At 38.0% G+C, this 26,131-nt stretch overlaps 1 protein-coding gene across 2 annotated transcripts in view; it reads right to left on the reverse strand.

Annotated features, from left to right (window-relative positions):
* The window catches only part of SIM1 (SIM bHLH transcription factor 1), a 75,151-nt gene that overhangs the window by 23,543 nt on the left and 25,477 nt on the right, over positions 1-26,131 (reverse strand). For both annotated transcript variants that reach the window (XM_003897950.5, XM_017958153.2), the window contains exon 10: positions 7,302-7,470. In XM_003897950.5, the coding sequence (XP_003897999.1) occupies positions 7,302-7,470 (169 nt within the window). The remainder of the gene's footprint in view (positions 1-7,301; positions 7,471-26,131) is intronic.

The raw sequence follows: 26,131 nt of genomic DNA on the forward strand, positions 1-26,131 counted from the left end.
CTTTTTCTCATTTTTTCTTCTTATTGGTCTTTTCTTATTCAATAACTCCTGCCGCCTTACTTAGAAAACTAATGTGACTAAATCTAGCCATCCATTTACTTAATTTTTATGAGATGTGTCATCTTTAAATTCTCAGTATCAGGAATGCATTCTAAATGCCATGTGTCAGTGTGTATCATGATGTTATGATAGTAAACATCAATAAAATATTATACCTAACATATATACCCACTTAAGTAAACTAACAAAAAAGGTATACAATCCTATATCTGATTCCATGTACCTACTTTATCTACCATAAATATCTATTTTATACTGTTGTGCTCCAAAGCAAGGTGAAGGCCAAAGAAGTTCTCTATTAAATAAACTGCATTGGAAACAACCACTTTTGCCTATCTCTACTGTTAGTTCCCTTCCATCTCTTCACCCTTCTGCACTGTCTCCTAAAATGTTCCCTTTCTCTGTGCTCCTTTACCATGCATATTCACTCGGCAAGATTGTGTGTCCTTTATAGCAGACTTCACTATAACCTATTTGAAAAAAAGCACGCTGGTTCCTCCTGAGACCCAGTTTAGAAAAACAGGATAATGACAAATAAATTTGGGGGTATAAGGAAGTTAATTAATGGAGAATAGTATGAACAGAATGTGATTTCATAAAGCAATCATGGAGAAACCCTGTTTGGGAAAAGGGATGGATGGGCAGAAGCCAACAGTCCCTGGACACCACTGTCTGCCCCTTGCCTCAGTCATATGCCAAGAGAATAAAAGGGCAGAAATTGTGGCCTTGAGGCCCTATGATCAATGACATCTTGTAATTCCTCTCTAATAGGTTAGCTTTGCCTGCCCAACTAGACCCTAGTCTCTTAAGAGTTCATCTGTATTACTTTACTGCACATCATAGTACTTAACTAAATGCAAGAGTTAGTAAAAACCAAACTACAGAGGCTTCACCCCACTGAGTAAAATGTTTTCTAAAATGTGAATCTGAGATTCATTTATGAAAACCATCTAAAAAGATTATAAAGGTCTACTCTAATAATCTCCTAAAATTTCAACAGGAGAAGAAGACTAATCTCAAATTTATCCATGGACAGGAAATACAAATGCACCTATCTAATATAAGACTTTCTATGAAAATAACCTGAATTTGTCTGGCAATATGCATTAAAAATTTTTGGTTTTAGTAGTCCAGGATTACATGTTTGGGTGTTACATATAAAACATGAAATGAAGGAATATCTATACCAATAGTGATCAAAGTGCTATGTATAAAGGGATAACTATGCTTAAGAAATTATTGACCCTTCTGATATCTGTGACTTAAAAAGTCAGTCTCTCAGCATAGTAGTCACTAATATATTTTTGAGATCAGAGAAAACCTTTGCAAAGGAAGAGTTTCTACCTTCACCAAAAGGAAGCCAGATTGCTGGCAATGAAAATTAAGAGATTTCTGTGGGATTATTTAAGGTAACAGATGTAGAATAAAATCTGCAAGTGTTACAATGTATCAGTAGCAAGTGATTAAATACTTTCAGATTTCAGAAGCATACAGTCTTCTGTATGCCCTGTTATTACTGAATTATATAGTGTATTGGTTATTACTGACTAGGGAAAAGGCAAGAGGAGGGCAGGATGATACAATAAAACAGGATGGCACGCACTGACTGTAATAAATGTAACTATAAACATGCCAGTGAGAAGTTTAAAAGGAAACTCTGGAATGAGGAGGCAATTTATTCATGATTGACATGACTAAACCATGGCAAGATAACCTCCAACTGGTGTTAATGTAGCTATAACTAGTTTTATTAAAATAGACAGAAAATATTGTAGCAATGTCTAGCAGATAAAGTCTTTGAAATAAATTATATAAACTCAGTATTTCTAATTCAACAGAACTCTGAAAAATACATTGCTATTTTCATAAGCATAACAAATGTCATAACAATAAAATACAACTGTCATAATGGTAAGATTGCCACCATACAGCAGCACAGTAGCTATGGGCAGAATCTTTGGAAATTAACTGTAATATTTCTTACAATTTTTCCAAAACCATTCTAAACAATTTTATTTTGACCTCTCCTGTCCCCAGTAATACCTTGAGGTACAAAGATAACTGAGTCATTCATTAAATGGTCATAATATAATCAAGTCTAACATCATTCCTAAGGGTATCTCATACCAGAAAGGGACCTAAAGTTTCATCTATTAATGGAGACAAACTGAGTCATGGTTGACAGAGCAGTAGCACCATCATCTTGGACAAACACCACCACTTTAAGTTCCAGCTCCCTTTCTAGCCTCATGCATTTCAAGGAAATCACTTCTCTTCTAACTACAAGCAGACAGAAAGAGCAGACAGTAAAATAAGATAAGACAGCTCGGGCACAGAGGGAGGTGGTGGGGAAGTCTCTTGGGTAACTGCCAAACTTTACCCTCATACAATGGGCCCCAGTAAAACGGTGGGCCTTAATAAGCACATTCCTTTTCCTTCAGGTTCACTAACATAAGGAAGCTAAAAGCCGACTCCGGAGGATGCCTGCAGCTGCATGAAGATGTATGGGAACAGACATACAACCCTCCTTCCCAGATAAGCACAACAAAGAGACACAGAAGCAGTCCCAGCCTCTAATAAACTCTCCCACCCTGAACCCTTAAAAACTCTTAGTCTGTAAGAGAGTGTGGCTCTGACCTAACTCAGCCAGAAGTCCCTCTCAGGTTCATTTTCTAAAATAAACCTGTCCTTGTTGACTGGCAAGCTACCCTGCATGTTTCTCTCCTCTTTCTTTAATTCTTACAGTGGTAGCAAATTACAATTTGTGCATGTCTTGAATATTTGTATAAGGGTGCCTACATAATTCCAAAACGCAGTTTTACTGCCATTTGTTAGGTATCTGTTAGAAATCTAGATATGCCTGATACATACTAGTCAGAGCAAAAAGCCTAATGAATAATAGTGATAGAATCATTAAATCACCATTTATATAAGTAGCTAAAGAGGCACAAGACATTACCCTATGAGTCCAATTTTGCTTTTGCTCAGGAAACTGCCTCTTGAAAATTTTAATGTGAATTTGCATGCCAAAAATATGTAAATAAGTAAATAACAAAAAAGACTGTCACCTTATTTTTGAAAAAATGGACAGAAATATTTAAAATTAAATACAATTGAAAGTTTTATCATTCAGTCACAAAAAAGGAATTTATTTTGCAGCTATCAATACAAAAAGGAGAATCTAATATGTGTGTCAATAACTACTAAAAGTAAGCTTTAAAAGTATAATTTCCAACTAAATCCATAATGAATGATCAGAATATATTTATGACAAGAAAAGGTACAAGCAACAAAGGATAAAACATTTTATCCATTCTTCCTCTACAGTCCCTTTTATTTCAGGAGAGAACTTTAGTTTAGATCTTCATAGACTCACGTCAGACTATTAAAATTAGTCCCCTAAATAGTTTTCCTTGCTTCAATCACATTAATCCTCTCATTTACTGTTCAAAACCTTTACTAGTTCTCCGAAAAACAAACTCTAAACTCTTTGGCCTAGCATATAGTTGGTACCACTCTATATTTCTAAATATATCACTTCTTCTTTGTTCTCATTAAAAGACACCAACCCTCCTCCACTCCACCCTCAGACCCAATCACATTAACAATTTATTCCTGCATTTCCTCATAATCCTAGGCTTCCTGAAGTCCCCTCTCCTTTCCCTTATGCCCATATGCCTGAGTTCTACCCTTGACTCCAGGTCTCCCACAATACCTTCCTCAGCCAGGCTAGAGTCCATATTGTTCATACCACCTGCAATGTCCTTTGTATATACCATCTCCTAGACAATACTTATTCTAGTATATAATTTATGACTTCATCTGTACTGCAAAACTTAAGGATATTTCTTTTACCACTTCTTTGTAGTCTAGCACTTTTTAATCCAACCCCTAACTCCCAACTATCATGATGACCAGAGAAGTATCTTTTTAATGCAGCTAGCATCTGCTAAGTCAAAGACATGTAATAGCAATGATGCATGAAAATTAAAAGTGAATTATTCCTTAACAATATACAAACAATTTGGACCAGATAAGATTTTTGAGAAGCTAATTTTTAAAAATTCTGAGAATTTAAAATCCAAGGTGGAGGACTTCTAAGTTGCCTCTTCCAACAGAAACGGTGATGAGTTTGCCCTGGACACCATAATTTTCCAGTGTGCCCCAGAGGAAACTCTCAGCCTATGAGAATTCACTGTAAATGCCTGCTTTCTTGTCTGTCTATACTAGCAAGGATAGCATGTTCCAATTCTGATCTCTAGGTTATCAACAACTCACGCAGGAGGAACTCAGTCAATGATTGATTTAGTACCATGATTATCTAAACACAATTAAAGAATAACCTTAACTAGGCACATAAATGTTAAGTAAACTTAATTTATGACTGTGCAATTTCAAGTGAGACATATGGTTGAAATTCTAAGGACTAGTTTATGTAAGTATTAACCACAATAACAAATACACAAACTTTAAGATAAATCCTATGTGGACATACGTGTGTGCATGTGCATTTCATAGAACATTTCTAGAAGAAAGAACAATTTTGGATAGAAAAAATGAAAAATGGGCACTATGGGAGGCTGAGGCACGAGGATGGCTTGAAGCCAGGAGTTCAAGACCAGCCTGGGCAACCAAGTGAGACTCCCATGTCTACAAAAAGTATTTAAAAATTTTAAAATTCATGGGCCACATTGTTGTGTGCCTGTAGTACCAGCTACTTAGAAAGCTGGTACTACAGGGAAGTATTGCTTGAGTTTAGGAGTTCGAGGCTGCAGTGAGCTAGGATCTTGCCACTGCACTCCAGCCTGGGCAAAAGACTGAGACCCTGTCTCCAAAAATAAATAAATAAATAAATAAGAAAATTTTCTACTTTCTACTCATCTGTGTTCCTTTTCTTTAAATCATAGAACGTGTATAACTTTCCAGTTAACTCCTTTCCGCCTACCCTTACCCCATGGAAAGGGTAAACTAATGGTAGTTAAAACATTTAGTATCCTGTTAGAGTGAACTAATAGAAATGTTAGCTGTTAAGAACTGAGCATGAAAGAAAACATAGACTAGACAGTGAGGATTTGGGGGTCCAATAGGGAGATTTTATTTTTGTGGCTTAATTTCTATATAACAATGGACAAACTCCTTCTACTTAGTACCTCCTAATTTAAATTCTTCTTTCATCTATGTGTCCAACACATCTACATATTAAAGGAGAGAACTACCCAAAGCCATAATCTATCTTTCCAAGCAGTAAAAAGAAACCATAAAACTCTCTTCCCAAGGTACAAGAGAGCAATAAGAAAAGTTTCTCATTAGATGTTCCATAAAAAGAAGCAGCTCCTGGCCGAGTATGGTGGCTCACCTCTGTAATCCCAGCACTTTGGGAGGCCTAGGTGAGTAGATTGCCTGAGATCGGGAGTTCGAGACCAGCCTGGCCAGCATGGTGAAACCCCGTCTCTACTAAAAATACAAAAATTAGCCTGGCGTGGTAGCGGGTGCCTGTAATCCCAGCTACTTGGGAAGCTGAGGCAGAAGAATCGCTTGAACCCAGGAGGCGGAGGTTACAGTGAGCTAAGATCGTACCACTGTACTCCAATCTGGGCAATGGAGCAAGACTCCATCTTACAAAAAAGAAAAAAGAAAAAAAAGCTGCTTCTCTGCAGTGACTTTGACTAAAATGTAATATTTTATGAATTAAGTGCTCAGTACTTATAATGGAAGTTGTACACTGAAAAACATCTGGGCATCACACATCTACTCTCTTTTCTTTTGCCAGAGTAAAGAAACGTGATCTTCTGTGGAAGACTTCAAACCATGTGACGTAAGTCTCTTGGAGGCAGAGACCATGTTGTGCTCATCTTCATACACCAAGCCACTAAAATAATCTAGCAAATAGCAGCCTCTTAGTGACCACTGGTTCAGTGAACAACATTTTCTCGAATAGTATACACTTATAGATATCAACAGAATAACATAACTCTGACAAATAAGAAAACAATAGTTTCTATACCTACTGGATTGTCATTTTTACTTACAAAACATATTTTAAAATAAATGACAAAGGTCAACTTGATGAATAAGTGACTCAGAAACCAGTTTGGTTTTATTTTTGTTTTTTCGAGATGGAGTCTCACCATCACCCATCCTGGAGTGCAATGGAGCGATCTCGGCTCACTGCAACCTTTGTCACCCAGGTTCAAGCCATTCTCCAATCTCAGCCTCCTGAGTAGCTGGGACTACAGGCACATGCCACTACACCTTGCTAAGTTTTGTATTTTTAGCAGAGTCGGGGTTTCACCATGTTGGCTAGGCTGGTCTTGAACTTCTGACCTCAAGTGATCCCCTCCCTCAACCTCCCAAAGTGCTGGGATTACAGGCATAAGCCACCATGCCCAGCCTCCAGTTTGGTTTTATACTAGCCCAGGAAGCATTTCCCGAGCTACTCTAGTGAACTGCAGGAGGTTTGACATGATGCTATTAAAAGAGAAGGATGGAGGTGAGGTGGCCACAGGATATTGGGAATGGGTAATTCTCAGTCCTGTCCTACTTCCTTCAGGCCAGGAGAGCTGTGTACACACCTTGACATAGTCTAGTTTCTATGTCTGTGACTGAACAGAAAAATAATTTTTTTTTCTTCCAAGAACCAGGAATCCTATTTGTACCTTGCAATGTTTCTGGAATACCTCTCGGGGTCTCATCTTCTCTCTACCTTGCAAAGATAAGAAGAATTTGCTTTTCCTACCATTCCGGCCATCTGGAAGACCCTCTTTATTTTATTCCTTCTAGTAAATAGCCAGTCTGTGTTCAAATTGCATGGGAACATGCATCCTTGTTCCTTTGCCTTCCCCTTTTAATTTTCTTCTTCTTTAGTTCCCGTCCCAAGATTCATTTTTCTACATCAAGCTCTTGTTTCCTGTATTTTATTTTGCTGGCTACATCATTTCACTCACTGGGTGGGAGGGAAATTCAGGATCAATCTCCTCAAAATCACAAAGAAGTTATAGTTCTGACAACAACCAGACTCTCGTGACCTTTATATTAATGCAGTAAACCACAAATTTTCAAATTTTCAAATTTTTACTAGCAGTTATTTTAAAAGGAGGCAGATAGTTTAGAGAACCTTGCAGATTTACAGAAGTTTTAGTTATTAAAACTAGATAATTCATTCCAAACAGTTTTAATACTTTCTCAACCTCAAGTTCAAACCATGTCACCAAAAGAAAGTTGCAAAACAGCAATGCACTTACCTGAGGGTATGGGGAAGTCCTGGATTTTGACTTTGAGCTGGAGAGCCGGGATTTGGCCCCCTTTCTGTTGTCAGTCATGGTGGGGGTGGAGCTGCTGGTAAAGGAGAAGGCTGGTTTGGAGACTGAGATCTGATCCAGGGAGAGCTGCAGCCCTTTGTATTCTGTGTCTCTGCAGGGTGGAAGGACAAAGCCCTTAATCAGCCACCATAGGAAATGGATTCATGCATACTCTCATCAGGAATGATAGTAATCCATATTTGAAAAGAAGACAAGCAAAAGTTAGCCCTATAACTCACTTCCACAAGCACCTGGATTATTCTAGCAAGGCATAATATTTAACTAGTGTGCTGATAATAATGTATTTCTCATTATTTGTATTAGTTAAGTGGAAAATAAGCACATAATTCATATTTTCTGAACTTCTGTGAGCTCTTTGATGAGATATGAATTAAACAACCTACCCTACAGGTTTCTTATGTGGGGTGGTCATCTGATGCTACCAGATTATTGGTAGCATGTCTACCACCAATATAAGGAGAATGTCTACTGTCAGCTGTTCTAAGATCAATCATTCTGGTAAACATTCAAAGCATTCTTAAAGTTAGCTAACTAGTTTAAGCAGGATTATAAATAGTTAAAAATTCCTCTCAACAGGTTAATTCAGTTACTTTAGGTACATTTTACCACCGTTTTTTCCATTCCTTCCTTTATTCAATAAATATTTATTGAGTTCCCAATATACACCAGACTTTGTGCTACATAAGGATGTAAGAATAAATAAGATACCTATAAACCCTGCCCTTGTGTGGATTATAATACACTGGGGAGAAGAAACAGTAAACAAATAAACATACATAATAACTGTAGACTGTGGTATGAAGCTTATCTTAGGAAGCTCATTACAAAGGTATACTTGAGATATCTAGGGGCCGAAGATAACAGCCTTGGCCTGCCCATAGATACAACCTCTGCTGGCTTCTAGACAGCAGTGAATCTCATTGGACTCCTCAGTTTTCATAAGAGGACATTAACCCTTTCCACTGGCAGCCAAAATAAAATGTTTTAGAGAGTCTTCTTTATGAAGACTCATGGGAGAATTTTCTCTCAGGTTCCGGAACTCACTGGGCTGCCCCGGGTAATTGATTTATTTTGATCTCATGAAACTGTGAATCATATAGCTCATCAAGTTTCCCTCTTTGCACTAAAAGTCAAAAGTCCCCAAGCCCTGAGTCTGATTTGTAATCACTTCTAGCAAGTGTACAAAGTCCTCATGCCATGCATTTTGTGCAACACGCTCCACTGGCTTCTCTTATTTTTCTTATTTTTCACTTTCTCTGATTCTCTAATGGGTTTGCCTTTTAAAATTTTTTACATGCATTTTTAATTGTCTTCGGATTGAGAAGCATATAAGGCCTGATAATTTTTTTTTTTTTTTTTTTAAGACAGAGTCTCACTCTGTCACCCAGGCTGGAGTGCAGTGGCGCAATCTCAGTTCACTGCGGATTCCACCTCTTGAGTTCAAGCGATTTTCTTGTCTCAGCCCCCCAAGTAGCTGGGATTACAGGCAGCCACCACAATGCCTGCCTAATTTTTGTATTTTTAGTAGAGACAAGGTTTTGCCATGTTGGCCAGACTGGTCTCGAACTTCTGACCTCAGGTGATCCACCCACCTTGGCCTCCCAAAGTGCTGAGATCACAGGCGTAGGCCACTGCATCCAGCCTAAAACCCAATAAATTAATAAAATCATATATGTAAAAGTGACCAGCACATTCAGTTATCAGCAAATATCCAGTGATCAGCAAATATTCAGTTATCTTCTTTTCTTTGTCCCTATTGGTTCTTCTATAGCAAGATCAGGCAAAAGCAAAAGTATAATTCAGTACTTGAAAATTGCTAATAGAGTAGATTTAAAATATTTTCACCACACAAACACACACACACACACACACACAGACATAATGATGAGTATGTGAGGTAATGCACATGTTAGTTTGATTTAGATTTTCCACAATGTATACATACATCAAAACATCATGTTGTACATCACAGATATACATTTTTTACTTGTCAATTTAAAATGGATAAAATATAATTCAGACAAGGAGACTCTTAAGTGAGTAAGAATATAAACCAGCTAAAACAGCTCCAACAATATCACTGCCACAAAACACAGGGAAGTGATGTATATCAGCAAATTACAATGGCTTCCTATCAAATAATCTATCCACTCAATGCAAGCTTTCTTTAAAAAAAAAAAAAAATGTTCTTCTACATAAACAGTAAAAATTTAGAAAGTGAACCTGCAATTTGTCTTTCAGGCCTGGGAAGTCCTATCCCATCACTGGTCTGCTTTTCAGCTCTAATCAACTCCTTTTAAGGACCATATAGACTCTGAGCACTCTGTCAGAAATGGAATAACTTTCAAAATGCTGCTCCCATTTGCTTTTTTGAAAATATTTCAAAATTTTCCTTCATCTACCCCTTACTTCATTCAAACAGTTGTCCCTGAATTGACTTTAAACTCTCTTGGTTCTTCTTAACCTATAAAACTCTTCTTAACTCCCACTTGCCTCTATGAAGCCCTTCCTGACTGCTAAAGCTATTTATTCAATCCATATTTACTGAGTGTCTTTTCTGTATGGGGCCCTGTTCTGGGGACAGGGAGACATCAATGAACACAAGAACTAAGTTCCTACCCCTCATGAAGAAGGTACCAGGGCCAGTTCCTGAGTATTGTGGGGAAGGAAGCAAGAACTATCCTTTTCCACCTCTAGCCTTACTTTTCAAGTGATTATGTCTTGTCTTTCTCAGTGGATTCTAAGTCCCTAGAGGACAAGAGTTAAGAGATATTTTATTATATTCCAATGACCATTTGCACAGTATTTCACATAGAAGAAAGAGGAAGACGATAACAAGGATGAAACTAAGAAAGATTGTTTTCCCCAGTGACTACTAATAACTTGCAACCCAATATCCTTTCTGCACGATAAAAAACTCAGATGGGCTATGAGTCCTCTGACCTACCTGCCATTAGACATCAGTGAGCCAAGTTAACTGGACTCTAACAGGAGGTAGAGCCTCCACCCTTGGGCATTTCCTGTGTCAAATGCACTTCCGTTCATTGGACAATAGTCCAGTAGACATTTAGTTTCTGCTGGACAGGATCTAGACAGACAATAAGAATTGTGCACCCATGAAAGTTTGGCCAAATAACTTGGTAAACCCATTCCTAGTGCTGCATCTCAGCCCAGGGGTTTTATTGCTATAAGCAGGGAATAAGCAAGGATTTATTTTTCTCTTGCACACTTTCAGATCCCGCCCCCGCCCAGGGTATGCATCTCACTGTTGAAAAAGTCTTACCAAAATTTTTGCATGGCTTCTAATAACAGAAATATTTCAAATTAAATAGGTTTAAATAACATTTAAAACCAAGACATAGTTTAAAATTTCACATATTCACATGAAAACTCTAAAAAAATAAGAAGAGTTATACAAATACTCTTGATAAATTAATACAAATATTAATGCTTTGGTACACATCAAAAATACAAAAATAATCCACCAAAATGTAACGGAAGACCATGATGGCAGGTTGATCAGTGGTTTAAGCTAACCTCTGCCTCTATGTATAGGCCTCAATTTCTTTCTTGTAACTCATACGGATTTGGTGAATTTTTTTATTTTGTTCTGTTTTGTTTTGTTTGAGACAGGGTCTTGCTCTCTCACCCAAGTTGAAGTGCAGTGGTGCAATCTTGGCTCACTGCAGCCTCAACCTCCCTGGCTCAAGTGATCCTCCCATCTCAGCCTCCCAAGTAGCTGGGACTATAGGCATGCACCACCATGCTCAACTGAATTTTTTATTTTTTTATTTTTGATAAACACGAGATCTCTCTGTGTTGCCCAGGTTGGTCTCATACTCCCAGGCTCAAGTGATCCTACTTGCCTTGGCCTCCCAAAGTACTGGGATTACAGGGGTGAGCCACCATGACTAGCCTTGGATTTGGTGAAGTTTAGATGAAATATTCTATGAAAAACTCATAGCACAGTGCCTAGAACATAGTAAATGCTCAATAAATAGCATTATATCTTACCTTCCAAACTGTGACAAGTTTTGGCACCTGCTATCCCCAGAACAATAGTTTCACTTTGGTAATGATTACAATAAATTTCATTATAAAAACCTTTTGCTGTATTTCATTCCTTTCTATCCCTGATATGGTTCAGCTGTGTCCCCACCCAAATCTCAACTTGAATTGCATATCAGGGACCCAGGGGGAAGTAATTGAATCATGGGGGCCAGTCTTTCCCATGCTATTCTTGTGATAGTGAATAAGTCTCACAAGATCTGATGGGTTGATCAGGGGTTTCTGCTTTTGCTTTTTCCTCATTTTCTCTTGCCACTGCCATGCAAGAAGTTCCTCTTACCTCCCGCCATGATTCTGAGGCCTCCCCAGGCATGTGGGACTGTAAGTCCAATTAAACCTCTTTTTTTTTCCCCAGTCTTGGGCATGTCTTTATCAGCAGTGTGAAAACAGACTAATACAATCCTAGACCATTTTAATTTACTCTGTTACTTTTTGGCCTCTAAAATCTATTGCAGTATGGCCAGAATACTTTTTAAGATAAATTCTTTATTGCTAAGTCAGCAAATGGGGACCTTATGGCAACACAGTCACTCTGAGAGGAATGTGGCCTTCCTGCCTCTCTGTTCAAAACTCCAACAGCTCAAAAGATGTGCTAGGATGGAAAGCACAATAAAAAATACCCACTTAAAGCTATTTCAAGTACGGTTGATGTGCTGCCAAGAGCAGCTCTGAATGGCAGATTCACTAAGAACAAAGCATTTGTTTTACTTTTAGAATTCTATTAAATTGAGCGTTTCACTTGTATAGCTTAAAGGGCTAAATGCTGATGGAAATCACATTATGAGCTCCATTTTCTTCCTCCTAACCCAGACACAAATTGTCTGGCCCTACCCTCTTCCTTTCATTTTGTGAGGCACTTTCTGGTATCGCATATGTCCTCAAAGTTACATGCATGCTCAGTAGAATCATATATTTAATGCTTCCTCATGGAGTGGAACAAAGTAAAATACTCAGCTGCACAGAACTTAGACTCTTAAATCAGTGTGGTAAGAAATTTGACTTATCCAATTTTCTAAATGAAGGACAGCACTGCTCTCCTTCTAAAGTTTTCTTGAAAAGTGCCACACAGACCCTGTTTGGGGCTCCATGAGGTAACTTTCTCAAGGGCAGTATATGCTGTTCTCTCAGACGTGATTGGCACATGGAAAGGAACTGTGGCACATGCATTTGACATATCCTTCAAAAGGCTACTGAGGAAAATTTACACTTTTTTCTCCCTTCAATGATTTCTAGAGAGCTCCAGACATCTTCAGGTGCCTCAGCTCTGAAAGCAATCTGAAATGGGAAATTTGCAATCACTAGGACTTGCAGCTTGTCAATCTCACCCATATTTGCACAGACCAAAGTAATCCTCTTATTCCATTACAGGCAGTCAGAAATCATTCAATTTGCAGAATTAACCATCTGAGTCTACTTTAAACTTTATAATAGTCATGTACATATTTGAAATAACTCAAATTCCAATAGAGAAAATGGGGCCATTTTTGTATCTTTGGGCTTCCTCAGCCTTCCCTTAAGCAATACACCGTGACCACTTATGAGGCAAATGCCAACATGCCATATGGGAAGCTCAGCGTGACACCCTTGGAAAGCCAATAGAAGGTGTCTTTGCCACAAAAACTGCATTGTCAGATTTAGAGAAATGCATTCACATTATTTCTATCATTTCAACTGGGAGAATAGCCTCCATAATACCAGTAGCCAAACTAATTTATAAAGAAATTTGGAGCTATTTACAATTTCAAGTGAGTTTGAATGAGTGTACAGAGAAAGCAATGAACAGTATTTCATCAGTTCTTGTTGATTCAAGATTATTTGCAATAACTTTTCTCTTCCACCCCACCATATTCCACTTTCATTTTAGACAACTTTATTTTTGCTTCTGTCATGTCAATTTGGAGTTGGCTGGCCAATCTGGAGCTTCTTTGTTGGCTTTATGTTATGTGGCAATTCTTAAAAGAGGTTGCCAGATTTCCCGATTGAGCTTTTTTTTTTTAAACAGCTGAAGGTGATCAAATTACCAAGGAAAACGTGGAAACAAAGACATACAATTGATTTGGCTCCAAAGGCGCTGATTGAAATAAGCAGAGGATTGCATTAAACCGTGATCGGATTAGGTGGGAATGACTGTGCCTTACACTAAACTTTTTAATTGGATTCTAGAGTCACTGTTACACGAAGTGCATGACCTTCTTTATATTCTGGCAGAGTTACCGCCTGGCCACTGGGTAAACGTCCGCAGCAGAGAGACCTACTTTATGTTTCATTTTCAAGCTCCCATGGAGCCCAGCAGAGAGAGCTGACAAGAAGGAATACTGCGAGGGACTCACAGACTAAGACAATCTGCTGGGAAATTAGGCTAAGGCACCCTTGGAAATTGTAATAGTCTCATACTAATAAGTGGATTTATGTTTGCTCCTTGTAGTTTTCTCCATTTGATCTGGTGATTTTAATAGTTGTCCCAAAGTCTTTGGTTTTACATAAACATACATTGCCTCTGCCTAGAAACCATCTTTCTTCTCCACTTTGAAGGTTTCATCCAACATGCTATGGAGTGGATGGCATCACAAGGGTAAGGAATGGTTCAGACACAAAGTTTGCTATCACATTGTAATTTCAAGACAGAAAGACATGAGTGTAATCAACAGGCAAACAATAACAACCAAAAAGTAAGGCAAAAAAATTGTGAAATGTTGATAAGATGTGCCAAAGTCAACCAGCCTCATAACAGAGATTGTTTAATACCTTCATACCAACCCATGGAACAAGTGGAAATATAGCTAAATCCAGATCTGCCATCACACTACACCTAAATTTGTTCCCTCACCCCTCCAGGCCACAGCGATTTCTCCCAGCTCCTTCCTCTGAGTTCCTATACCATTCACTGCCTCAACCACTCAACTGGCATTTCTAATGTTCTGTCTTACAGTGTGGTGGCTTCATATCTTGATAACCTCCTTCTAAATTCCTTCTTATAACAGCCTTTATTTACTGTCTAGACAGTATCTCACATAGAACAGATGCTCACTTGCAAGTGATTAACAAAATAATTATCTTTTAATAAACTTTTGCTCATCTCAAATCCAAATGAATAAAAATTCAAATACTGGTAAATATTTTTACATAAATGAGAAAGAGATATCTACTAAGTAAGTGAGTTTATGTGAGAGATTCTTAAATTCTCAGATTATAATTAATAATGATCATTCTGAAGTTCTGTAAGGTCTTAAATTTTAAAAAAGCAAATCATGGTTTACTGTTATGCACATTAATAAAATGTACTTATTTTATGAAATTATAATTCAGGCTCAGCATATGTGATACTTAGCCAAATTGGAATTTTAAATTAATTTCATCCTCAGGCATTTATTTGGACTATTACAATTGTATTGAAGGAATTAGAAAGATAGTGTTTTAGACGCCCAGAGAAATAACTTCTGCAAATCAACAAGAAATACAATATATCTGCAGTAGAAAAATAAGAAAAAATATATGAACAATGCACAAATTGCTGAGAAACATTTTGTAAAGGTTTAACCTCACGAGTAAAATGAATTAAAGCAGCTAATGGGTGCCATTTTTGCTTTCAAATTAGCAAAAAATTTTAAATGACAATAAATCGAAATGAAGATAAGGTGAAATAAATGGACATTCTTATATACTACTAGTAAGACAGTAAACTGGTAGTGTTTATCAAGAGTTTTAAGAATGTTCATACCTTAAATTCAGCACACTAGTGTCCCCTCATCCAAGGGAGTACATTCTAAGACCCCTAGTGGGTGCCTGAAATCATGGATAGTGCCAAACCCTATACATACATTATAGGAAATGTATGTATAGGAAAACACACACACTTTATTATATACCTATAATAAGGTTTAATTTTAAAATAGGGTATAATAAGATATTAACAATAATAATTGGTAATAAAATAGAACAATTATAACTACATGCTGTAATTGTATGTAAACATGCTCTCTTTCCCTCTCTCTTAAAATTGCATTGCACTCACTTATTGTTGGACTACAGTTGACCTCATATTACTGAAACCACAGAAAGCAAAACTGTGGATAAGGGGGAACTATGGTAATTCCACCTCTGGGAATATATCTTATAAAAATAATTAGAGATAAGTATCGAGAATCTGTATACAGGGCAGGGCGCAGTAGCTCATGCCTGTAATCCCAGCACTTTGGGAGGCCAAGGCGGGTGGATCATTTGAGGTCAGGAGTTTGAGAACAACTTGGTCAACATGGTGAAACCCCATCTCTACAAAAAATACAAAAAATTAGCCCGGCATGGTGGTACATGCCTGTAGTCCCAGCTACTCGAGAGGCTGAGGCAGGAGAATCGCTTGAACCCAGAGGCAGAGATTGCGGTGAGCCGAGTGCACCACTGCACTCCAGCCTGAGGGACAGAGTGAGACTCCGTCTCAAAATAAAAAGAAAAGAAACTGTATACAAGTGTGTTTATCACAGCATAATCTCTTAAGTTTAATTATAAATAATGAAATAAGAAGAACCAACAATAATAGAATTACTAAATTATGATATATCCTTGTGATAAAATATTATGCAGTTATTAAATATTTTTACTCTAATGACATAAAATATACATAATAAAGTAAAAAATTATCTCTCTTTGACATGTACTCTATATGCATATTGAGAGATAATAAACTAAAATATTTAGTTGATATTTGAAAATGGATTAAAGATGTCTTTCATCTTCTCTTTAAACATCTCTGCATTACCCTAATTTTTTCTCTAGTATGTATGACTTTTACAATCAGAAAAATATTTCTTTTAAAAAAATACTAATTGAGGCAAATTTCAGGTACTTTTCATTTCATATTAAAACTTTCTTTACATTTCCAGAATTTCTTCTTTGTGTATATTAAATTACAAAAGAGAAAGCATTAGTAAATTCCTTTTCCTCAAGGTTCAGCTCCTCAGGTATGCCATCTGTAATTTTAAAATATCCACATGCTGTCTCAGTGCCTGCATGTTTCACTTACTTTCTGATCTGTTTTCCACCCTTCCTACCTTATAGAATTATCTGTCTCTGAAGGCTTTCATGTGAGCTATATGACTTTCTGTTTCCTTCTTAGGACAATATAATCTAAATTATTACCACAATTGAAAAAAAAATAAAGTATTGTCATGAACTTTCTTAAAACAATTTAGTTTCATGTGGCTTATAAATGGTACATTTGTCATTGTTCAAATGAAGTAAACCCTAATGTGGGGGCCACATTTTTTGTTCTAAGGAACTTTATTCTGCTCAGAAATTCATTCCGTATTTAGCTACTAAAGTTTAAATATATTTGTGAATCCTTCAGGTTGAAGTTCTACATTCTATTGACCTTATATTTTTTCTGTTTCTTATTTTCTTGGAGGCTGGAAGAGGGTGTTGGTCTTTAAAAGTTAGATCTGAATAAACACAAAATATGCTGCCTCTTTCAAATGAGGCATATATTTAAAATTGTCAGTCTCTTCTTCCACAATCTAAACTCCTAATTGTAGCCCAGTTCTAGAAAAGAATCAAATATAAAGAAAAAGTAATATTAATATCATATTAATATCAATCACATTTGTATTACTTCTTTTATTTTCAAAAACTAGGAAATAAAATACACATATGTTATTCTGGCCCCCTCTTTTCCATTATTTCCCACCTCCCCACCCTCTGTGTCCATCCCCCTCACCAGACCCTTCACTGTCATTTATTAAGCTAATGTCTTTCAAGTGTACCTCCCCTTTAGAAGTCTTCCAATACCTAAAAAAGATAAGTAATGGAAGATCCCATTACTGAACATCTTACATTTGGTTGAGGTTCTATTATCACAGAAACAGCTTTCCTACCTAGTTCTTAGCAAAACTGATTCCTAAACCCTAAAAGTATCCTCTGGTGGAGGGGTGAAAAGAGCATACCTCCTGTTTTCAGCTCCACACAAACTCCAGGAACAAAAAAAGTTACCTGTAATCATAAAATAATTTTCCACGACACTGGGAAATTTAGACCCCATACCCAAAGCCACAGAGTCTCCAAATTCCCCACAGGATCTCACATGGGGAGACCCCATAAGGCCAAGCCTCACAGCAGGTTGGAAGCTCTGCCCTTTTCTGTACAACACAAAGACACTGGCATTTCTGTAGATTATAGAAAAGTAGAGCCTCAGATTCTGAACTCCCCAGAAAATGACACCGCAAAAAATGATGGCATGATGCAATGTTTTCAAATGCACAAATCTTCATTTGTTTAACTTAAATATTTTAAAATATGTCCTATAACATTTATTCTTGATTAAACCTCTTCTAGATAGTTAATCATTAATGGTTTCTTTACAGTTGCTGTGCAAACAGTTCATTCATACCTATGACATATCAAATCTCATAGACATGTTCTTTAATTGGATTCATTTATTTCTAATCTCCTTAAAGCCCTTACTACTGTAATGCTTGGCTAAATATACATCAAACTCTATTATTTAAATGACTAAAATAAATTTGAGATTTATTTTATGAATAAAAATCCACAATTCAACAAATGTCCTACCATTATTAGTAGTATTATTCTGTGCTTCAGTATTCAGACATTATTTTAAATTGCCTGGTAGATAAGTTGCGTTTAAACAAAATAAGTTCTGAGTAGTTGCTAGGGATTTCAGATTGCCCACTAAAATACCAAAATTTTCATTGTCTCTATACCTGAAGTCAGAGAACTTGCATACTACTATACAGAATACATAGTTATCAACAGAGCCCATTACCAAAGACAGAATAGGCAGCAGCAGCCAGTTTTTATGATTTATAGGGCTTGAGAAAGTTCCCTGGCCATGATGAAGATGTCTCAATAGTGGTCTAATAGCTGATGCTTAAAATTCATTTATTCATATTTTAATCTATTTGTCTTAAGCCGATGGCCCAGAAAGAGATAATAGTAGGGCTGGATGAGTGATGACTCATTCATTGGCCAAAGTAGGAGGACTGCTTGAGGCCGGGAGTTCAAGAACAGCCTGGACAACATAGCAAGACCCCATCTCTACAAAAGATAAAAAACAATTAGCCAGGCATAGTGGTGCACATCTGTAAGCCTAGCTACATGAGAGGTTGAGGCAGGAGGATTGCTTGAGCCCAGCATTTTGAGGCTGAGTGAGCCATGATCATGCCACTGCACTCCAGCCTGGGTGACAGAGTAACACCCTATCTCTAAAAACGAGAGAGAGAGAGATAATAGTGTATGCCTCATTTGTTATCATTTATTGTTTAGTTTATCAGCTACTTTCCTGAAAGCAGTAGTTCTAAAATTTCAGCACGCCTCAGAAGCACCTGAAGAGTGTGTTAACACGCCTCAGAAACAGCTTGCTGGGCTGTTTCCCTTAGAGTTTCTCATTTGTAGGTCTGCAGTTGAGCCCAATGATTTGCATTTTTAACAAGCCACTGGATGGTACTGATGCTGCAATCAGGGGCCATACTTTGAGAACTAAAGCAGTTGTTATCTGAGTTGTTGTTGTTATTGTTTTAAATGAAAGGAATCAGATGAAAGGAGACCACAGAGAAGATAAGAAACCACTGAAAAGGGAGGGTTCCAAGGACAAAATTCAAGCTTCACACTTTCCCCAAGGCATACCTCACTGGATATCTTTCAATGAAGTACTCCCACCCCTACTCCCAACTGCCTGTTTCCTCTTAACCTCCTTTTGAGTGCCTCTTATTTCTGCAGACCCCAAAACATTGCAGAGCCGCAGGGTTTAGTCTTCAGGATGCTTCTCTTCTCTATTAACACATACTCTCTGGGTATCTCATCCACTCTGCTGACTTTAAATTCCATACACTGTTTACCCCCAATATCTAGCCCAGACCTCCCAACTCCACAGACCCCCAGGTTCAAGTGCTTATGTGACATTTCCACTCTGATGAATGATGGGCATCTCAAAGCTAAACATGTTGTCCACACACAACCCTGGTTGCCGCCTCTGCCTGTTAAACTGTTCCTTCCCACCATTTACCCAAGTTGCTGAGGCTAAAAATCTAGGTGTTGTTCTTGACCCCTTTCATCTTCTCACATCCCGTATCCAATCTATCTGCAAATCCCACTGAGCCTACCTTCAAAATGTATGCCAAATCTGACCCCTCACCACTACCCCATGTTTCAAGCCATCGTCTTCCCTCACTGTGGCAATTACAATCATTTCTCAATGGTATTCTCTGTCTCCACCACCCATACTCCCAAAAGCCTATTCTCCAAACTAGTCAGAATGATCTTTTCATATACAATCAGATCATGTCACACCCGTGTGCAGAATTCTCCAACGGCTTCCCAAAACCTTCAAGATCCAACACGATCTGGCCCTGACTATTTTTCTAGCATCATTTCCTTCCATTCTTCCCCCTCTCTTACTTGGTGGCCACCACAGTGACCTTCTCTGTTCCTCAACATGCCAAGCAGGTTTCCACCTCAGGGCCTTTGCATTCACTTCCTTCTGCTGGGAATACTCTCCCTGTAAGACTCCACATGGCTGGCCCCTTCCTTCATTTATGAGTCTTTAGAGAAGCCTTTCTGACCATTCCCACCTCTTTGTCCTGCTTAATTTTTCTCCTATCACTTTCTGATATTATGTGACATTTTTTATTCCTTTATAATTATTTTATAAGTATATTAAAATTTATGCTCAAATTATCCAGGTGTGGTAGCATATGCATGCCATCCCAGCTACTGCAGAGGCTGAGGCCATGGGAGGATCGTTTGAGCCTGGGAGGTCAAGGTGCAGTGAACCATGATCTTGCCACTGCACTGCAGCCTGAGCAACAGATCAAGACTCTCTCTCTCTCTCTCTCTCTCTCTCTCTCTCACACACACACACACACATTTATTTTATATATATAATGTATACTATATATATATATTTAAAAACTTACATTCCATGAGGGTAGGGACTTTGTCTCTTTCAGCCACACTGTAGCCCTACCAGGGCCTGGCACACAGTAGGCACTGAGGAAATATTTGCTGAGTGAATGCATGAACAATCCCCAGCTTGTCATAGAGAGGACTACACTCTAAAACATTTCTTATCCATTACCTTAATTATAGCAACAGAGATTAAGCTGATTCTAATGATAGAAATTTGTTTATAATGAAGGTCCTATTGAGTCAACCAAGAAGAGACACAAATAGAAAAGAGATTAGACTGTAAAGTGCCATGTAACATCTCTAAATATTTTCCTCCTGGTTTTCAATTAGCCTTCACAATAAAATGCTATCCTGCACATTGCTATTTCTTTAACTGCTCTAATTGGAGGAATGAAATTGACACTCACTCTGCCCTCCCCTTTGTGGGCGTCATTCTTCTAGCATTCCTGAGCTGTAACCCTGCAAGGGTCCGTTATCCAAATCCAACACAACAGATACTTCACTATGCCAGGACTGTGGTAAGATTTCAACAGTGAATATAAATGCTGTGCCTTCCAATACTATTAGTCTCTTAATGGTTTATCAAAATTAAAATGAAAAACTCTGTGATGCGTTTGGTTTGATCTGATAACAAGCAGCTCTTTGACTGTCACTTGTTTGGACACCAATATCAATTAATGGGGGGTATTGAAACAAGTGAAGCTCCTGGTTCAGTCACAAGAACACATTATAGTCATTACAAGCACGAGAGTAAAATGAATGACTGAAGAGCAGCTGCAAACCCGTAAGAATGCTCAGAACCAAGGATTCTACTTTTGTTAATGGTTTTCAGTAGGAAGAGGTGAGAGACAGCACATTCTAAGATTGCATTTTACCAGAGAATGTTGCTATTCTTGGAGAGATGTAAAAAGTGGCAAGGGACTTGGGTTTAAAAGCACAAACACAGAGAGAATCCCACCTTAATGGGTACCATTATGATATCCAGTTCAATATAATGAGGCTATTTCTACAATCTGGCCGGCAGCCCGTATTAGCACGGCTTTACTGATGTGGATACAACAAATTCTGTTTGAACAAGAAATCCCTGGGGCAGGGGGAAAAAGGATCCATTCACAGGCCCTATCCATTTAGCAATCAATCAAAGAAAAAATATTCTTCTAGTAAAGACAGCAGCTCCCATTTGAATCCTGGTAAAATATTAAATGTTCTAAATAAAATAATGTTCTGTGGGTGATATGTCAGTTGTTGTTTTGTGAAAACATCATGACTGTTGATGCTAACATTAGTGAAGAAGAGATGGGCTCAAGATATTGACTGGCAATTGAGTAGGTTCCAAATATACCCAAACTCTGGAGAAACCGAGTCACCTTGTGGAGACCCCATATTAAAAAAGGGGGTAAACTATCCATAGACCATGCAAAATATTGGCAAAATATCATAAATGACTATGTAAATATTAGGTGGAATCATATAAAATTGCCAATATTGAACTGTTTTAATGTATAGAAGTGACAATTTCATATGGTTCACCCTAAAACAGCATTATCCACTTAAAGAAAACATGCCAAAGAGGAAATCAGGTGGATGCTGGAGTCCAGGCCCTGGGTTGGTATGCTCGCTGGACCACTCACTAGCTATATTGTATTGGCTGAGTCACTTTACCTCTCTGACCTCTCACACAAAGCAGCCACCCTTCAAATGTGAGTCTGTCTTACTCCTCAGCCTTCCTAAGCATGTAATGAACAAAACAACATGCCACCCTTCTTTCAGCTTAGAGCTAACAACCACCTCGCAGTCTCTCCCAGACAGAGCAGCAATGCCTGAGAATTACCTCTTATAAAAGAAAAAAGAAGCAAAAAAATTACAAACATCTAAAAAAAATTGACAATGTATTTCAAATGTAATAAATCTGCAAATACTATTTTGAATCTAGAATAATTCTTTAATTGAAAAACTCACTGAGATTCATAATCCTATCAGAACTCAACCCCCAAAATTTTGAAAAATCCCATTTAGAGCAGGACAAAACATCATTCCAACAGGACAAAAATCAACACAACTGCTCTCTCTCCCTGAGGCAATGAGATACACAGGGCCCACCCTGGGCAAGGTCCTTGAGAGAGTTAAAGTTGAACTCCTTAATCTGTAGACAGTTACTTTGCTGCCAGTCATGAACTCCCTTACCATACACATCACACACACACACACACACACACACACACACACCCCTTCCAAGGTGTCCAACTCCTCCCACTGTCTCTCCTCCCTTCCTACTATCTAGCCAGAAAGCAGTCTGACTACACCTGTGAGCTCTTTCCTCAGGAGTGACCCAAACAGTGCCAAGATGCTTTGGGCTGTCTTCCTTCTAATTGTGGATGGACACACTTTCCTCCATAAAGGCATCTCAGTTACCAGCAAGCCCACAGGGAAATCAGGCTAGGATACAGCTTGGACATATGCTTATTTCTTTTTCCTGCAGACACTGCCTTACTCATTTTGATGTCCTCTGAACTGTGCACAGTGCTTGATATATAATAGGTGTTCAATAAGCCTTTTATGAATGCTTAAAGGCCACTAGTTCTAACCAGTTGAAGGAGGATCTTTCCAGATGCATCAACATAATTGCTGATTTCTTGTTCTTGGGCCACTCTCTGCCTTCCTAAGACTCATGCTTTCCCTCCTTCAGTTCAAAGACTCACACACATTTATTTTGTGTTCATTGGCAGGACAAAAATTACTTTATTCAGTTTCACTAAAATAACCACTGTAATAATTCACATGTACTCAGTGTTACTGTGTCGGGCACAGAGCCACCAACCTTACACATGATCTCATTAAATGTTCCAATTGACTCTATGAGGTAGAACCTATTACTACCTGCATCTTACAGGTTTTTGTTGTTGTCGTTGTTTGTTTTTTGGTTTTGTGTGACAGCATCTTGCTCTGTCACCAGGCTGGAGTGCAGTGGTGCGATCTTGGCTCACTGCAAACTCTGCCTCCCAGGTTCAAGCTATTCCCCTGCCTCAGTCTCTCGAGTAGCTGGGACTACAGGCCCTCACCACCATGCCTGGTTAATTTTTTGTGTTTTTATAGAGATGGGGTTTCACCATGTTGGCCAGGATGGTCTCGATCTCCTGACTTCATGATCCACCCACCTTAGCCTCCCAAAGTGCTGGGATTACAGGCATGAGCTACCACGCCCGGCCCATTCTGCAGATTTTTAAAAAATAGAGAGATAGTGTAGTTAAGCAATTTGTTCATAGTCATTGGGCTAATGAATGGCAGTGCTAGGGAACAGACAATAGACCCTAGATTCTAGAGCCCAACCTCTTAACTAATATGCCATGTCATAGGATAAAATATTATGATACCTCATTTGATAACATATTTTTCAAATAACTTGTAATGCATTGCTATGTTTTTCAGAGTCTGAAACATCCAACTAAGAAGCCTAAGGTTTAGACTGCATCATATTCTAATAACAACAGGATGATAATATCAAATGAGACCCTCTGACCCTGCAAATCTGGAACAAGCTGTATAAGGACTTTGCACCTCCCTTTTCTCCAATCTTCTGGTGTTTGTCATCCTAATATATACCTCATATTTTCTTTCTGAAAATAATTTTTGAAATATACCCATCATACACTCGGTAGCACAGTGTATTCATTTCAATAAGATTTGCATTCAGAATATTGATATCCCTAAAAAAATTTTAAATGGTGTTGTAGTCTAGATGCTAAAAAAAAAACCATATTCATTACTAAAGCTGAGTGAACATTTTAATCATTTGGGAATGGCAAGAGACTGTGCCTCCCTGGCACAAAGAAAGTGCTCCATAAATGCTGACGTTTCTCCCTCTGCATGGAAATCTCTACTCCCTTTAGAGTATCAATGACAACAGTGAAAAACAGAGTGAGCCTGACCAAACTGCAGAAATCACCACATACAAAGAGCACAAAGCTTGGAGGTTTGTGTGTTGTGGGACTGGGGAAGGGAGAGAAAATAAACACCTAAATTTGTGGGTTAGAGGATATAAAAAAAATAGTTTCCAGTCCTGATGAAACGCTCAGTTCTGGAGCCCTGTCTCTCACCTTGTACAAAATTCAACTCAAGATGGATCAAATACTTAAATCTAAGACATGAAATCATAAATTCCAGAAGATAACTTTGGAAAAACTCTTCTGAACATGGATTTAGGCAAAGAATTCATGGCTATGACCCCAAAAGCAAATGCAACAAAAATGAAAATAAATAAATGGGACCTGATTAAACTAAAAAGCTTCTGCACTGCAAAAGAAAAAATCAGCAGAACAAACAGACAACCCACAGATTGGAAGAAAATATTTGCAAACTATGCATATGACAAAGAACGAGTATGCAAAATCTACAAGGATCATCAACAAATCAACAAGGAAAAACAAATAATACCATCAAAAAGTAGGCAAAGAACATAAATAGACATTTCGCAAAAGAAGATATACAAACAGCCAACAAACATATGAAGAAATGCTCGACATTACTGATCATCAGGGAAATGCAAACTAAAACCCCAATGAGATACTACCTTACACCTGCAAGAATGGCCATAATTTAAAACTCAAAAAGCAATAGATATTGGTATAAATGTGGTAAAAAGGGAACACTTTCACACTACTGGTAGAAGTGTAAATTAGTATAACCACTATGGAAAACAGTATGGGAATTCCTTAAGGAACTAACAGTAGAACTACCATTTGATACAGCAATCCCACTACTGGGTATCTACCCAAAGGAAAAGAAGGCATTTTATGAAAAAGAAACATGCACATGCACATTTATAGCAGCCCAATTTGCAATTGCAAAGGTATGGAACTAATCTAAGTGCCCATCAACCAATGAGTGGATAAAGAAAATGTGGTATATATATACCATGGAATACCACTTAGTCATAAAGAGGAACCAAATAATGTCTTTTGCAGCAACGTGGTTGGAGCTGGAGGCCACTGTTCTAAGTGAAGTAACTCAGAAATGGAAAACCAAAGGTCATATGTTCTCACTTACAGGTAGGAGCTAAGCTATGAAGATGCAAAGGCATAAGAATGGTATAATGGACTTTGGGGCTTCCAGAGGAAAGGTTGTGTGGGGTGAGGAATAAAAGACTACATACATATTGGCTACAGTATACCCTGCTTGGGTGACAGATGCACTAAAATTTCCTAAATCACCACTAAGGAATTTATTCATGTAACCAAAAACCACTTGTACCCCAAAAACTATTGAAATTTAAAAAAAGAAACATGCTCAGTTTCAGCAATGCAGTTCAAGGTAAAGAATGTAAAGAGAGAAAACCCAGCTTAGACAAGAGCACTGAGACCGTCACCATTTGAATCTAATTTGAAGAGTGATACTAACGACATTACAAGGAGTACTTACTGGAAAAGAACAACATGACAAATATATATAGGTCACTGACCCGTCTCAAAACACCCTACTTCTGCTTCAACCCTTAAAATTCCATCCTTTCCATGATAGCTCCACTGTCACTTTGAGCTCCTTTGTATTCTGTGTCCTTAGCAAATGGTGCAAGTATACTATAACATTGCAAACTGGGCTAATCTGACTTCTCAAAGATTTCAATGAAAACCTTCTATTTCGCCAACTAAATTGTCAACTGCTTGAGAAATGCTAAGATTCCTACTTCATGTAATCATGCAATTAATCATTGCAATCTGCTATACTCCGTGAAACACTGGTATACAGCCACACTCAGTCCGTGTAGAACAATGAGG

This window comes from Papio anubis, chromosome 6, assembly GCF_008728515.1.
Source record: "Papio anubis isolate 15944 chromosome 6, Panubis1.0, whole genome shotgun sequence".
In the NCBI taxonomy this organism is placed as follows: Eukaryota; Metazoa; Chordata; class Mammalia; order Primates; family Cercopithecidae; genus Papio; species Papio anubis.